Source organism: Hylobates moloch, unplaced genomic scaffold, assembly GCF_009828535.3.
Source record: "Hylobates moloch isolate HMO894 unplaced genomic scaffold, HMol_V3 SCAFFOLD_11, whole genome shotgun sequence".
NCBI lineage: Eukaryota > Metazoa > Chordata > Mammalia > Primates > Hylobatidae > Hylobates > Hylobates moloch.
In genome coordinates, this window is record NW_026652286.1 from 77,637,123 (window position 1) to 77,653,974 (window position 16,852).

At 38.3% G+C, this 16,852-nt stretch overlaps 1 protein-coding gene across 4 annotated transcripts; it reads right to left on the reverse strand.

Annotated features, from left to right (window-relative positions):
• Positions 1 to 1,997: 1,997 nt before the first annotated feature.
• On the reverse strand, positions 1,998 to 11,620 carry LOC116476876 (caspase-1). 4 transcript variants are annotated; one of them, XM_032167267.2, is made up of 10 exons: positions 11,583 to 11,620; positions 10,685 to 10,951; positions 9,537 to 9,599; positions 7,634 to 7,749; positions 6,797 to 6,970; positions 6,137 to 6,371; positions 5,596 to 5,739; positions 3,313 to 3,422; positions 2,696 to 2,826; positions 1,998 to 2,071 (listed from the first exon to the last, which is right to left on the reverse strand). In XM_032167267.2, the coding sequence occupies exons 1-9, from the start codon at positions 11,587 to 11,589 to the stop codon at positions 2,728 to 2,730; spliced, it is 1,215 nt and encodes a 404-aa protein (XP_032023158.2). In that variant the 5' UTR covers positions 11,590 to 11,620; the 3' UTR covers positions 1,998 to 2,071; positions 2,696 to 2,727. The 4 variants fall into 4 exon arrangements, 3 of the variants coding, with proteins under 3 accessions (XP_032023158.2, XP_032023159.2, XP_058302890.1); XM_032167268.2 differs by having other exon boundaries at positions 2,716 to 2,826; positions 11,583 to 11,606; XM_058446907.1 differs by lacking the exon at positions 9,537 to 9,599.
• Positions 11,621 to 16,852: the final 5,232 nt, after the last annotated feature.

Below are 16,852 nucleotides of genomic sequence, written 5' to 3' on the forward strand. Positions count from 1 at the left end.
TGCATCTTCCCATCAGAATTAACCAAATATTTTGTATATCTTGGGTTTATTTATTTTTCCTTTCAATTTTTATTTGAGTTTCAGGGGTACATATGCAGGTTTGTTACAAGAGTATATTAGGTGATGCAGAGGTTTGTGGTACAATTTAACCTATCACCTAGGTAGTGAGAATAGCACCCAGTACATAGTTTTTCAGCTCTTGCCCTCTTCCTTCACTCCTCCCTCTAGTAGTTCCCTGTGTCTGTTATTCCCATCTTTATGTCCATGTGTACACAATATTTAGCTAGAACTTACAAACGAGATTATGTGATATTTGCTTTTCTGTTTCTGCATTAATTTGCTTAGAATAATGGCCTCCAGTTGCATCCATGTTGCTGCAAAGGGCAGGGTTTCATTTTTATGGCTGTGTAACATTCCATAGTAGGTGTGTACCACATTTCTTAAAATCCAATCCACCACTGATGGACACCTGGGTTGATTCTATTATTTTGGCTATGGTGAATAGTGCTGTGACAAACATTTGAAAGCACATGTGTTTTTGATAGAACAGTACGTTTTCCTTTGAGGATTCAGTCAGTAATGGGATGCTTGGACAAATGATAGTTCTTTTTTTAGTTCTTTGGTAAATCTCCAAACTGCTTTTCACAAAGATGGATGCATCACATTACCGGACTTCAAGCTATGCTAGGAGTCTGCAGTAACCCCAACAGCAAGGTATTGGTACAAAAAAACAAACACATAGCCCAAAGGAACAGAATAGAGAACCCCAAAATAAAGCCACACACCTAAAACCAACTGATACTCAACAAAGTCAACAACAACAGCAAAAAGAAACATGGAAAGGATTGTTTATTCAATAAATGTTATTTCTTGTTTAAACTATGCTGAGGAATCATGATGGAGTCTTCTCCTCCCCATCTCCCTGTCATCTTACCCTTTGATTGGAGACAGTTCTGAAGGAATGCTCTTATCTACTTCCTGGAATGCTGTTCTTCAACTGACTAAAACTGCTTTAACAGTTAATTTTTACTTAGGGTGGCAATTCACTTCTGCTTTTTGATATTCTCTGAGCAAAGACTGATCACAGATGTAGTCTCAGGTTGAAGTAGAATATGCCTGATAGTACAGAAGAGATATGCCCAGAGAAACAGTTAATAAAAGGAAAAAAAAAAAAAAAAAAAGGTAATGTGTTCAACTATGAAGGTTTTTAAAAAGTCAGAAATTAACTCTCATTTAATACGTTTAATATTAGAAAAAAAACTCATATTTGCAAGTAAGGGGTAGTTCTTCGAATCCTCCCTAAATCTTAACATCCCTGAGTGAATGATTTCACCCCAAACTCGTTTTCTCTGCACCATGCCAGGACTTCATTGTGCACACCATGCATCCTAGAGTTTCTTCAGGGTGTCATGTACCATCTGCCAAGCGCTTCATTTTGGATGGCTGTCTCATCTTTTCAAGAAGTCTGTGAACTACTGAGGGTGTAGGGTTGATTCAAAACTTACTTTCTTTGTCTTAAATATTTTTGCAAAGGGTAGGAACATGCAGGTTCTGTTCATGGATTTGTCAGTAGTAAACTGTGGGATTTGGGAAAAGTTCCTTATCACACTACACTGTCACTGTCATAACTAGCTGTCTTCCCCCATCTCTCCAGCTGAGCTCTAAATTATTTGAAGTCAGATACCTGCTGTAACTTATACCGCATCCCCAAAGCAGAAAGCCCAGCAAATGATCTTTCTTTTTTTAAAAATGGCACAAAATAAGTTTTTGTTCAAGAAAGTAATAAAAACATTGCTATGTTTGTAAGTCTGATTTTCTTTTTTAAATTTTTATATTTTATTTTACTTTAAGTTCTGGGAAAGAAAGGTGCCAATAGCCTGTTTGGGTCTGACAGATTAAGTCAAACACTCTAAATTCCTTAGTCACTCTCAGTTCCAGTCCCTGTTTCTTCAGTGTGGGAGAAAAATGAGGACAAGTTTTCATTTTTCTAACAGATTTATTATTTCAAAAAAGTTTACTATTCAGCAGACATAATTCCAAAAACCGTTACAGAAGGATCTCTTCTTCCTTCCTGTGAGAAAAAGAAATAATAATAAAAACAAAGTAGGAAAGAATTTTGTTAAAGACTTGCAAGTTATAAAGTTATACCACCAATGGGAACATACACAATTTTAAAAGGAAAGACCACATGCTATGTTTAAATATACCCTGCTGAGGTGAAGGACCAAAACATCCAGAAGTGAGAGTTCATGGTCTTACAGCCACTTCTAGGCCAATATCAGCTGAATCTCAGAAGAGGTCTAAATGAAAAACTTTGGGAGAAGAGCAACGTGCTCTGCACTGACCAGAAGAAAGGCATTACTTCAGTATTTTCTGTAAATAGCTTGATTATCCCTTATGCAAAATGCATGCTACCAGAAGTATTTCAAATTTTAGATATTTTTGTATATTGGAATTCAGCAGTATACTTACTGGTTTAACATCCCTAATCCAAAAACCTATAACTTGAAATGTTTTAATAAACATTTCCTTTGAATATCTTGTGGGCGCTCACACAGTGTTGGATTTTAGAGCATTTCAAAATTCAAATTTTTGGATTAAGGATTCTCAGCCTGTAGACCTAGAGTTCTTGACTAAAATGGACTTTCAGTACCCTTTCCTCAACCTTCCCACACTCCCGACCATACACATGTACCTGCCCACAGACATTCATACAGTTTCCTTATTTTAATGTCCTGGGAAGAGGTAGAAACATCTTGTCAAAGTCACTCTTTCAGTGGTGGGCATCTGTGCTCTACCATCTGGCTGCTCAAATGAAAATCGAACCTAAAAGAGTAAAGAGAGTCTGTAGCCCTTTTTTTGTTTGCTGAGATATTTTTTCAAGAGTTTCTTGAGTTATGCCAAAAAACTACAACAAATATAGCAAAATAAGTGACAAAAACAAAAAGTACTTCCATCTGCAACAAGTATAACCATATATGTATGTAAGCATTGAATGACCCTCCTCAGGGCATTTTAAATCTGCTGCTGGATCTAATAGCCATCAGAGACACAGGTAAATTAGAGTGCATTCATTTGTCTCTGCAGGGCAGGAGCGGGGTGAAACTAAATGACTGTTTTCTCAAGGCTGTGGGTCTTAATATATTGGATTAGGATCCTAGGTTTGTCCACTCTCCAAAGAACTCCAAAACTCTTTTGGAAAGAAGGGCATTGTTGGAAGATAAACATGTCTGGATCTGCTTTCTATGCTTCCAATTGCAATAGCCAAGCATTCAGGGAAATAGAGTGAAATAGCATCCACTAGAGTCCTACCTTGCGGAAAATTTCCTCCACATCACAGGAACAGGCATATTCTTGCAGATGTTCAATGAGTCTCATAATAAAAACAGAACCCTTTGTGGGATGTCTCCAAGAAACATTATCTATGGATAAAGCACATTTCAAATCTCAAGACTGACTCTTGACTGAAGAAAGAGGAGAAACCCTAGTATTTCTACTCCAGCTGAGGGATGTTTGAAATGATAAATTTAGTAGCAAATAAGGAAAAGGCAGAATGGGGTAGAGAGGAGTGATTGAGATTTGGAAACGAAATATCTAAGTGTACATACCCAAAGTGGTATTACTGACTGTGATTTAAGTTAATTATGCATTCTGATATTTAATAGACTCAGCTAGCTATACAGGGGATGGTAATAACTCCATACACAAGAGGTATCTGAGGTCATGCAAGTGTTTGAGATAACCCAGGATATGCAATACTCAGCCTACGTGGAGTAATTATATTAACAAATTCTCAATTTATGTACTTCATAAAAGATTAATCGAAATTAAATAACATTGACAGTAAGATATTTACACACAAAAAGTTAACTATAAAAATCATAAAACAGAACAAAAGTAGAAATCTAGGAGGAGTAGATAAGGAAATAAGCACATTATATTGGAGGAAAAAAGTTCTTATGAAGAAGAGAAATATTAAAGAAAAACAATATTAATTTATTACATAGTAGACACAGAAGTAATGAAGGCATAAAATTATGCAAAGGAAGGCATAAGAGAAAAGCAGCAATGATAGCTCTGTATATAATGACAGACACATTCTTTAATGACACATTTTAGCCAGTTATAATGGTCATAAATTATATATTGATAATAAAATTCTATTTAGAAACACAGCTATCTCAGCTAAATGAAGCCTTTAACTGAGACTTGTTCTAGTAAAAGGAAGTAAGTGAAAGATATGGTGGAGACAGATATCTCTGCAAATGTTTTGTGAAATTAAGGAAGTAGATAATTATTTTTCTTCAGGAGATCACTATGATGTGGTTGGGATTGGCACAGCAGAATGTGGAGATAGGTTTAACATGGAAGTTATAGATAACTGAATTGGAGTTTCTGATAGTCATCTGGAAGGGAGGAGTAAGGAAAGTGAAAGAAAAGAAAGACACATAAATCAGCCAGATTAATGATGAGAAGCCAGGGGCCTACAAAGAACTACTTAGAGAGCAGTGAATGGCATGTGGAAGGCTGGGATCAAAGGATACTAAAGAACAGTTCTGTCTAATATTAAACTCTGCTATATGTACTCAGGCTGAAAATATATGGTGTTTTTGGGTGGTATCATTGTTTCTGATCATTGTTGAAAAAAATTATTGAGTTCTACATCAGGGCATGTTCAACACAATGTAGAACCAAGCTTCTTCTGAAAGAAGATATCTCATTTTAGAAAATATTTTAGAAAACTTAACTATTTGAGCAGAGGCAGGGCCTTTGGGCCAGAGGTGACCAAGAGAATGCGAGTCCTCTCAGGAAACTGCCGAAGGTGGTGAATGAAAGGATTTAAATAATTTTTATTTAAACCTTGCTTAGAAAAGTAACTGAATTAAGTTATCAAATATATACATTTTAAATAATAGCAGTTTTTTAATGTGTGCTTTATTTTGTGTCGTGCCCAATATTTCAAATATATTAATTTATTAAATCCTTAGAAAAATAATATTTATATTCACATATTAGTGAGCAATTCAAGGAAAGCCCAAGGAGGAACTAGTGGAACTGTTTTACAAAATACTAAATGTCTGGGTCAGTCAATAATAGCAAGATTCTTACTCCAAAGCATACATTTAGAAAAATTCAAATATATTCTGTCTTATACACTTCATGCTTCTACGTAAAACCCATTTTAATTTAGGGCCCCAAAGTGCCTCGCTTGCTGTTCTACTTTTCGGAACCTTGCTCCTACTCTTCTCCTATAAATATTTGATGTCTGGGCAAATTGGACTAATGAATGATCTCAACATGGCGGAATTTTCTGTGCAGAGTCATATTCTAATGTACTACAGCACATACCATCTTCCATTTAATTCTCTGTTATCGCTCAAAGTTCCAAAAATATTTTGAAACGTAGATGAATTATTTAATTAGTAATGCATTGAACGGATATGTAAAATTGATCTCTTGGATAAAGAAAATTGTGTGTATAACTTAGAACAAAGGTTGAATTGGTCTTGAGTTGTTAATCACCACCTCTAGTAGGTGATTGTCACTTTTTGTATTGATAGCCCCAACAAAGATGTCCTGGTAGAAACCTGTTACCTGGTGTGGAAGAGCAGAAAGCGATAAAATCCTTCTCTATGTGGGCTTTCTTAATAGCATCATCCTCAAACTCTTCTGTAGTTGGTAAAGATACGTTTCTAGAAACTCCTGCTGAATCTTTTAACCACACCACACCATAGCCGTCTGGAAAGACACAATTTGATTTGTTACTACTATCAATGGCTGAGAATATGTTTTCCTCTTAGCCTCTGTTCAATGAGATTTATTAATGTGTTTGCTCTATCATTAATTCACATGCAAATACACACCTACATTTCAGTTACAATCTTTTCAACAATTTTTATCTTTTCTAACCATCAAACAAATTGTAAAAATTTCCAAACAGCAAAATCTCAAGTTTGAATATGGAACAAATATCTACCAACCAGCCATTCAATTCACAGAAGCTGCAATCTGGAATACTGACAGTCCATGTTCTTTGACATTAAAAGACAAACAATAAGAAACCAGAAATTCCTGGATTCATACAGAGTAAGATAGTATTTGATTGTCTGATGTTCTCAAAGGCATCAGCACTCACCACCACGGCAGGCCTGGATGATGATCACCTTCGGTTTGTCCTTCAAACTTGGGCAGTTCTTGGTATTCAACATTTTAAAGATTGCATTGAGTTGTAATACATCTGGGACTTGCTCAGAGTGTTTCTTCCCACATATGCCTTCCAGAATACCATGAGACATGAACACCAGGAATGTGCTGTCAGAGGTCTTGTGCTCTGGGCGGTGTGCAAATGCCTGTAGCTCTGTAGTCATGTCCTGAAAGAGACCATATTACTGATTTTCGACTATGTAATTAACTATCATGGTACCTTGGAAAGTCAATAAATAAATACTTAAGGAGTTTCTTAAGGAATTCCGTGACAAACAATGGGGTGCCAAAAAAAAATGTACTCTTAGTTTCAAGAAAGGTGAAGGAAAGTGTTATAGGAAGTCATCCAGAGTTATCTTGTAGAGAGACGGTGGCATTACTGAGTCAATAAAACATTTCCCAATTCAGTTATACCAGGCTTGTGCTGAATGACTCTTATGTTAGAAAGGACCATGTAGTATCCAGCACTCTCTCATGGCAAGTTTGTATTTTAGATTATCAAGAGATTACATTTTTTGGTCTTACAACCAAGCTTTCTAATATTATTTATACGAGGGGCATAACCATGTTTCTGTTGTATAATAGAACTTACCGAAGCAGCAAGATTTTTTTTCACATCTACGCTGTACCCCAGATTTTGTAGCAGCATTGTCATGCCTGCGATGTCAACCTCAGCTCCAGTTCTTCTGGGAAGAGTGTCAAATTCTTCATTGCAGATAATGAGAGCAAGACGTGTGCGGCTTGACTTGTCCATTATTGGATAAATCTGTAGGAAATGCAGTTTGAATGAACAGCCTTGTTCTCTCCAATTAAATATTTCCCTTACTGGTTTATGACAGCTTCCCCTTCCTTAGTCCTATCAAGATACCAAACCCCATGAACCATACACTGAAAAGGGGGAACAGAAATGAATGCTGCTTCAAGAGTATGCATGGACATTACAAATGCCCAGATGGCAGCTGAGCTTCTGACTTCATTGTTCTTGATAGGTAGGATTTTGAAAGATGCACAAGCTTTGAAGCAAAAATGACTGAATTCTAAAACTGATTGTTCCAATTTCTGATTCTTTTTCTTTGGGAAAAATATTTAACAATCCCCTGTCTCAGCTTCTTGATCTCTAAAATGGGTTATGTTTAAGGTTAAAAATTATGTATTATCATGTGCAAAATGCTTAGAACAATGCCCATTCATAATAAGCATTCAATAGCTGCCATCACTGATGTTATTTACCCAGGAAGTGGATCCAATTTGGAACTCTTTCTATAAACCTGGGATTCTAGGATATAGAAATTCTTTATGTAAGGGGAGCAGAAGTATGATTCTCCAGAACTGCTCAATGAAGTTGGCTCTAAGAATAAGCCACTGCATTTCAGAACTGCCTCAAGTGTTCCTTTCACCCCACTCTATCCTTGTGTCCTGAGCATGGCACCTCTGCCGGCTTTTCTTTCCATATCCTTTGAGCTTCTTCTAGGGAGCAAAGCTTGACATTCCCTTCTGAGCCTGAGGATGTGGGCATAGTTGGGTTGTCCTGCACTGCCTGAAGAGCTGCAAGAGACAAAGAACATCACGAACAGTGGCATCCCTGTTTGTTCCGCTTTGTGTTTGTTACAGCCTCACCTACGGATGAAGCCACAGAAGAGGAAATGCACTCTGAGGAGGACAATCCTGAGCTACATCATTAACACAGCTGAGTGAGTTTGCTCCTAATAGAGCACATTTCAAGCCAGAGATTTCCAGGTATGCATTACAAGTATCTTCTTTCATATTTCAGGATCAGCCTTTCTACAAGCATTTTAGATACTAACATAGAAAGGGAAAATTTCAATTCTATGCCTGATGAAACACTCAGAAAACAAACAATGTGTGAGATAAAATAGTTAGAATATAAACTTTTTTCAAAATATTCAAACCCTAGGATAAAATTTAATGGGATCAGGTCTTAATTTAATCTACTAAAATATTTTTTAAAATACATGTTTATCTTTTTATTTATTTACTTAATATACATGGTAGTAAGCACTAGGAATATTTTTTAATGAATCTTTGTCCTGTCCTTCAGGATATCTTCCTTCTATGTATATATATGAAAGGACATGAATATTGAATATACGAACTAGGATGAAGATATAATGATAAATGCTAAAATCAAGGTACACACTAGGTGGATTCATAGCACTAAACATTAATTGCACAGACACATAGGAAATGTTTTCACAGAGTTTATGTGAGAAAATCCTTGAGCCTTTTATTTCATCACAGGTTCAACCCAATCCAACAATGTGATGTCCTTGTTAAAGAAATTAATGTAACCTTTGTTTTAAAATAGAAATAAGTTTTCTAGATGTGTGGAGGATCTTTTAGAAACTATTAAGGCAAAAAATAATATTTAATTTTAAAAACAAATTTGAAAAATGGTTATACAATCAGTTAGATAAACAAAGGCAGCATGAAATGTGTGATGTGGAGAAGAACTAATTAGAATAGATATATTGGAGAAAATTATAGAATAATCATTTGTTGGATAAAATGTTGGATTCCTTCATAAAGAAGTGTGAAAACAATAGAAAAAACTAAATAGAAGTAGTTAGGTTATTTTTGAGCTATTTTTTCATAGTAAAGAAGACAGTATTTCTTTATATATTGAATATCCCATGCTGTGAAACATTTAAGAAAATATTCATGATATCCAACCTTAATAAATTCAGTAGAGTAATATCTGAACTTGATAAATAATTTGCATTCCTAGCCTCTACACTGCTTTCAGATATAAGTTTCTTTTAAGAGTGCACTATGGGAATAGGGGTTCTTTAATAAAATAATAGAAGTAGAAATAGAGAGACGGTTCCAAATTTGAGAAAAGCCTGCATAAAACTTGGCCATGGCTTGAATGTTAGAGGTACATGAGAAGAAAGGGTCCCATATGAGTTTCAAGTTCCTGGTTTGAACAACTGGTTACAGTGGCACCAATAACCAAGTTACACAAAACCGGAAGAGAAGCAGGATGTGAAAGTGTGGCATGTTCAACTCTGGGAAAGCTTAGAATAAGTTGTCTCTGGGAGATGGGAGTGAATATTTCAGTAGGCTTAAATAATGAAGCTTGGTACTTATTTGAGTAATCAGAATTTGAGACACAGATTCAGAATTTTTAATATAAACGTGGAGAATGAAGCTGTGGAAACAGTTTCTACAAAGCAGAATAGATTACAAAAAGAAAATTATATGACCAATCTATGAGAATTCTCCATAGCCCATTTACCCACGGTTCATCCTACAAAGTTAATGTCAAGGAAGATGTGGGTCAAAGAATGCTCTTCCTTTAAAAACAGCATTACCTGGAAAGGAAGAAAGTACTCCTTGAGAGTCTTGCATATTAAGGGAATTTCCAGATGTTTGATCTATGAAAAGATAAAGGATATTGAAGTAGTCACTTATTATCTCTGGAAAACTTTACCCCAATCTGTAAAACACTCCCCACTAAAAATTTCTCCCATAACACTGACTGACTGACATTAAATAATGTTCAAGATGTTCTTTAATTTAGAGAGTGGTGGGAGGTAGAAAATGAAAGAGGCATTGATAGAAAAATACGTGTTTATTACACATAGATGAAAACAGAAACATCTGTAATGTCTGCTTAGACAGGCATAAGTCTTAGCTAACCCTTACAACAGAAGGCTTTTGCTTTCAAAGAACATCTCCCTCTGAAGTGGCTTTAGGAAGTGCCACAGACATCAATGACTGGGAATCCACCAGAACTCTCATCTTCACCACGTGGTAGGTCCAAGTGGTCATGAGATTTGGCCAGCTCAGTTCCTGAGCCCTGTATTGGGCCTGAGGAAGGTTGCAAGTGGAGGATTTCCAGGCCTCACAGCATGATCCACAGCCTGGTAACAGGCAACCGGGTGATCTTACTCAAAGAAAATACAAGGAGGCAACTGGAGGAATGAGCCCACTAGAAATCTTTACTTTTCTATATGTTTAATGCGTTCTCTGAGGGTATCGCCCATGTGTTCTCTGAGTGTATCACCATCATTGAAATATATTTTATTCTTTTAGGAGGGTAAAATTTTGGAGAAAAGTTATAAAAAGTATTTGATTATAAACTTTAAATCTTCATGTGACTTTACAACTACATAAGTGCCTACGGACCCTTTGCACTCAACCAAATTAAATCCACAAGTAAATATTTTGCCTTGCCAGGAACACTGGAACACACAGCATGAAGCTTTTCAGATGGTTCTCATGAGCTTCGGCAAAGGAGCTACCACATACTCAGAACAGGAAATGAGCTTTAATCAGAAAAGTACCACTGAGGATGAAGGAAAAGAATCAAAAGGAGAGTCAAGGGACATGCAATAGAGACCCTGCTACAGAAATATGGCCCTGAAGCCAGAGATAAGAAAGTTTTCTTCAAATTAACATAAAGGCAGGCATGAAGAGAGGCCCTAGGTGAACTTGAGTGTGAGTCACTGACCCTTACCTGCTGAGAGTCCCAGCGTCTGTGCCAGGTACTTGTCTTCTTCACAAATGTATGTGATGCAAATTTGGCATGCCTGTGCCCCTTTCGGAGTAACGGAGTCAATCAAAGCTCGGGCCTTATCCATAACTGTAGCATTTTCACGTTTTACTTTCTCCATCTCTTCCTGGTTAAGCACCCGTGTCTGTAATAATTCATCCAGCAAGCCATTTATTGTACCTTCACCCATGGAACGGATAAACAGCTTTCTCTTCTCCTTCAGGACCTTGTCTGTTTGGAGCACAAGGATTTCTCACATCATGAAAACAGCCTCATATTCCTCTCATGTAATCAACAGAAAGTGACCTCATTAGATTTCATCAGTGAAATGTCCCCCTCCTCACAGTTGGGTAATCCCTCTTCTTACTGTATCGCTGTCCTACTTGTTTCCCTCAATAGTCTCCATACATGTGCATGGAGTGGCCTGAAGACTGAGTTTACCATTTCCACATTAGTCCCTGGAAAGCAGAGATCATCCTTTTATGTCCCGTGTTTATTTATCTCTGATTAATAAAGTAATGAAGCAGAAATAGCCCATTTCATTTAGGAACCACTGCTGCTAGTACTCCTCCAGTGCCGATTCTGTACCCTCTGTCAGACTTTCAACATGTAAGTAAGAGTTTAATTAAGATTGCAAAATGACAGCAGGCTTCCCCTAAAGCCTCAGTTCCTTCCTGGGCTTGCCTTTCCTTTCTAAAGGCTGCAAAAATCTTCTAGTTCCTTCTCTCCTCCCTCTCCCCGCTTTTCCTCACTTCTACTCAAGTAAACTTCCACAGATGCTAATTATGGCTTCCAGAAGAGCCAGCGCCTTCCAAAACTCTTTGTTCCCAGGGACCTGTTCCTGGAACAGTAAAAGACTCACCGGCCATGGCTTTTCTCTCCTCCCTTCTTGTGTGACTGAAACTGAAAGTATGCTTCGCCTTCCTTTTTGGCAGGGCCTGTACACGTATTGGGAAATACTCACTGTGCATGTATATGCATATCTTTATTTTTCTTCCCATTAAAGAATCAGAACTGTAGCCTGCATCAGGTAGTGTATCCATGGGAAATTTTCTTCACCAGCCCTTGGATAGATCAGGGTAGGAGGGGAATGGGGCTTGGAGAGTAAGACAGGATTGAAAAAGCATGTGTACAATTAAATTCACACAGTGAAGAATTTCTTAATCATTAGAAAGCTTGACGGAGAAAAGTAACACAACCTTCGGAGTATGTGAACCACTGTTCCCCTGACCCCACCTCATAGCTCTTGGGAAAGTTGTGGGTAATGTATGTCCCTGTGAAACATTTTTGCTTTAAGAAATGGAAACATTTTTCACCAGAATTAAAGCTTTTCTTATTTAATGTCCTTCTTTTCACATTGCTTTTTTCTTTCTTTCTTTCTTTTTTTTTCTGATACAGGGTATCATTCTGTCATGCAAGCTGGAATGCAGTTATTCGACCTTGGCTCACTGCAGTCTCTACTTCCCAGGCTCAGATGATTCTCCCAACTCAGCCTCCCGAGTAGCTGCAATCACTGGCACATGCCACCATGGCCAGCTAATATTTGTATCTCTTGTAAAGACAGGGTCTCCCTGTGTTTCCTAGGCTTGTCTTCTGCTCCCAGGCTCAAGCAATGTGCCCACCTTGGTCTCCCAAATTGCTAGGATTACAGGTATGAGCCACCCACCCATCCTGGAGGGTTTATTTTTGAGGGAAATTGCATTGTAGAGGCCCAGAGCATAGGCTCTGGAATCAGAATGTTGAACTTAGCATTTTAAACTTCCCTTCCTCGGCAAGATATTGAACTTCCCTATGCATTGGTTCCTCTGTATGTGAAATAATTTTATTAATAGTAAGTACCTACACAGTTTTGAGCATTAAGTGAGAGAAAATGTGGAAAATGCATGGAACATAGCCTGGCAAATGGTAAGCAAATGATGAGTGATATTACTATAATTAATACAGATGTTTAAGGTTAGAAAAATAATCAAGGATGATTATTTGCAGATTATCTAGCTAAGTTTATCTTTTGTTAGAATCCTCAAGCAGTGCATCTAGTCATTCATTTAGCAAACATATATGCACGACATCGCTCTAGGTGCCAGAGGTTCAGTCAAAACATATCATGGTCCTTTACCCTTTATTCTCACATTCAAGAGGGGAAGGCAAACATGAAGGCTGGTGATATGGTCTGTCTCTGTTTCCGTACTCAAATCTCACCTTGAATTGTAATAATCCTCATGTGTTATGGGAGGTGTCTGGTGGGATGTAACTGAATCATGGGTGCTGTTTTTTTTCCATGTTGTTCTCTTGATAATGAATGTCTCATGAGATCTGATGGTTTTATAAAAGGGAATTCCCCTGCTCATACCCTCTTGCCTGCACCCATGTAAGATGTGTCCTTGCTCCTCTTTTGCCTTTTGCCATGATTCTGAGGCCTCCCCAGCCATGTGGAACTGTAAGTCTATTAAATCTCTTTTTTGTTCTATATAATTACCCTGCCTTGAGTATTTCTTTATTAGCAGTGTGAGAAATGACTAATGCAGTAAATTTATACTGAGTAATGGAGTGCTGGTGTAAAGATCTCCAAAAATGTGGAAGCGACGTTGGAACTGGGTAAAATGCAGAGCTTGGAACAGTTCTTAGGGCTCAGAAAAAGATAGGAAAATGTAAGAAAGTCTGGAACTTTCTAGAGACTTGTTGAATGGCTTTGACTAAATGCTGCTCATCTCGAATGAAGATAGGAACTTATTGGGAAGTGGAATAAAAGTGACTGTTGCTGTGTTTTAGTGAAGAGATTGGTGGCATCTTGCCCCTGCCCTAGAGATCTGTGGAACTTTGAACTTGAGAGAGATGATTTAGGGCGTCTGGCAGAAGAAATTTCTAAGCAGCATAGCATTCAAGAAGTGATTTGGGTGCTGTTAAAAGCATTCATTTTTATGTATTTGCAAAGATATGATTTGGAATTGGAACTTATGTTTAAAAGGGAAGCAGAGCATAAAAGTTTGAAACATTTGCAGCCAGATGATGTGCTAGGAAAGCAAAACCCACTTTCTGAGGAGAAATTCAAGCCAGCTGTAGAAATTTGCAGAAGTAACGAGGAGCCAAATGTTAATCTCTAAGACATTAATCTCCAAGACAATTGGGAATATGTCTCCAGAGTATGTCAGAGACCTTACAGGCAGCCCCTTCTATCACAGGACTGGAGACCTAAGAGGGAAAAAAATGTTTTCATGGGGTAAGCCCAGGGCCCTTCTGCTGTATGCAGCCTAAAGACTTAGTGCCCTTCCTCCCAGGCCACTGAAGCCATGGCTAAAAGGGGCCTAGAAATAGCTTGGGCTGTGACTTCAAAGGGTGCAAGCCCCAAGCCTTGGCAGCTTCCATGTGGTGTGGAGCCTGTAGGAGCACAGAAGTCAAGAATTGAGGTTTGGGAACCTCTGCCTAGATTTCAGAGGATGTATGGAAATGCTTGGATGTCCAGGCAGAAGTTTGCTGCAGGGGTGGGACCCTCATGAAGAACTTCTACTAGGGCAATGCAGAAGGGAAATGTGGAGTGTGAGCCCCCACACAGAGTCCTCACTGGGGCACTGCCTAGTGGAGCCATGAGAAAAGGGCCACCATCCTGCAGATCCTAAAATGGTAGATCCACCAACAGCTTGCACCATACACCTGGAATAGTCACAGGCACTCAATGCCAGCCCATGAAAGCAGCTAGGAGGGACGCTGTACACTGCAAAGCCACAAGGGTGGAGCTGCCCAAGGCCATGGGACCCCGACTCTTGCATCAGCATGACCGAGATATGAGACATGGAGTCAAAGATCATTTTGAAGCTTTAAGGTTTGGCTGCCCTACTGGATATTGGACTTGCATGGGGAATGTAGCCCCTTCGTTTGGCCAATTTCTCCCATTTGGAATGCGTGTATTTACCCAACGCCTGTATCCCCATTGTATCTAGGAAGTAACTAACTTGCTTTTGATTTTACAGGCTCATAGGTGGAAGGGACTTGCCTTGTCTTAGAAGAGACTTTGGACTTGGACTTATCGGTTAATGCTGGAATGAGTGAAGACTTTGAGGAACAGTTGGAAGGCAGGATTGGTTTTTAAATGTGAGCACATGAGATTTAGGAGAGGCCAGGGGCAGAATGACAGAGTTTGGCCCTGTGTCCCCACCAAAACCTCACCGTAAACTGTAATAATCCCCAGGTGTCATGGGAGGCACCTGGTGGGAGGTAATTGAATCATGGATGTGGGTTTTTCCCATGTTGTCCTCATGATAGTGAAAAAGTCTTATGAGATCTGATGGCTTTATAAAGGGGAGTTCCCCTGCACATACCTTTTTGTCTGCTTCCATGGAAGATGTGTCCTTGCTCCTCCTTTGCCTTCCACCATGATTGTGAGGCCTCCCAAGCCATGTGGAACTATGAGCCCATTAAATCTCTTTTTTTCTTTATAAAGTACTCAGTCTTGAGTATGTCTTTATTAGCAGCATGAGAACAGACTAATACACCTGGTATGTAATATGTAACTGGAATATTCAGAATGTTCAAATGTAGCAATTGATGAGATTGATAAAAAATTAATTGGCAAAGTAGGAGACAAAATATTGCAGGACTCATGAACTTTAGACAGAGGAGCCAGGGAAGGCAATCACATGTTCAATTGCTTATCCCAGAAACAAACTCAATGTGGCTAATTTATTTTATAAATCTATTTGATGAAAGGTGGGCTAATAGCAAAATGCACACGATATGTTACACTTACCAAATTCTTTACCAAAAATTCTCCTGAGTAGTTACCTTAATATTTTTGGAGATTAAAGACCCAGAGTTAGAAAAACATCCACCTTTTGACATGTGGGCTACCAGTTTTATTTCCTGTGCTCTAGGTGAAAGGTTAAGTGTGTTTGAGTTTGACTAGAACTCACTGTGTAGGAGGACATCGTTTTTTATTTTTATTTTTATTTTTTTATTTTTTGACAGACTCTCGCACTGTCGCCCCACTGGAGTGCAATGGCGCCATCTCCACCTCCCAGATTCATGTGATTCACCTGCCTCAGCCTCCGAAGTAGCTGGGATTACAGGTACCACCACACTTGGCTCATTTTTTGTATTTTTACTAGAGATGGGGTTTCACTATGTTCACCAGACTGGTCTCAAACTCCTGACCTCGTAATCTGCCCACCTTGGCCTCCCAAAGTACTGGGATTATAGATGTGAGCCACCATGCCCAACCTCTCATGGTGTTTTATCTTTACTTTGCCAATGACTTAATCCGATGGCAGCACAAACTTGTGCTCCTTGCCACTGGGAGGATTTGTAGCATGGAAGAAAGCAGAAATTGCCTGTGTATTACTTATCTTCCAATCATTTACTTTTAAATGATTCATTTTTTTTCTATTAACTAAAGTGTTTCACATGGGGGTTTCCCCCGGAGCCAGAGCCATGAACCACTGAGTTGAAGCATGTCAGAGTGACATCCCGGAAACAGAAGCCATGACTAAACCATATATTTGGGAATGTAGAACCATGAGCCTTGAGTCTCATGTCATGGAGAGCTAAACACTGAGCCACTAGATTGCAAGGGCCCACTGTTTCCTCAAAAATGAAGATGTCAAAAACTGGAAACAAATCAATATCCAGTTCCGGAGCATAAAATAACAATTTGTGCCATGCATGTACACTGAAATGCTATTCAGTCATGAAAGGGAAAAATTACTAATATATGCAATAACATGGATGAAAAAAATATGTTTCAATTATGAGTGAAAGAAGCCATATAGGAAGGAACACATACCCTGTGATTCCAATTATATAAAGTTCTAGATTAGGAAGAACTAACGTATAGTGATAGAAATTCGATGACTACTTATCTGAGGAGGAAGTGGGAGGAGATTGAGAACAATGGGCATGACAAAACTTTCTGGGGTGACAAAATTGGTTTGCCTATCACTGGGATGTTATTATACTAGAATATCCATGTATCATTAATTATCAAATTGTATTCTTAAAAGGGGTACATTTTCTTTGACGTAAATTATACAAAAATAACATTAAAATTTTGAAGCGAAAATGGTCAGTGGTTGTAATAATAGATTTTTTTTGTTGATTTCTGGCTGGACACACTCCACAACTTTGTAAAACTTTGGTAAGAGG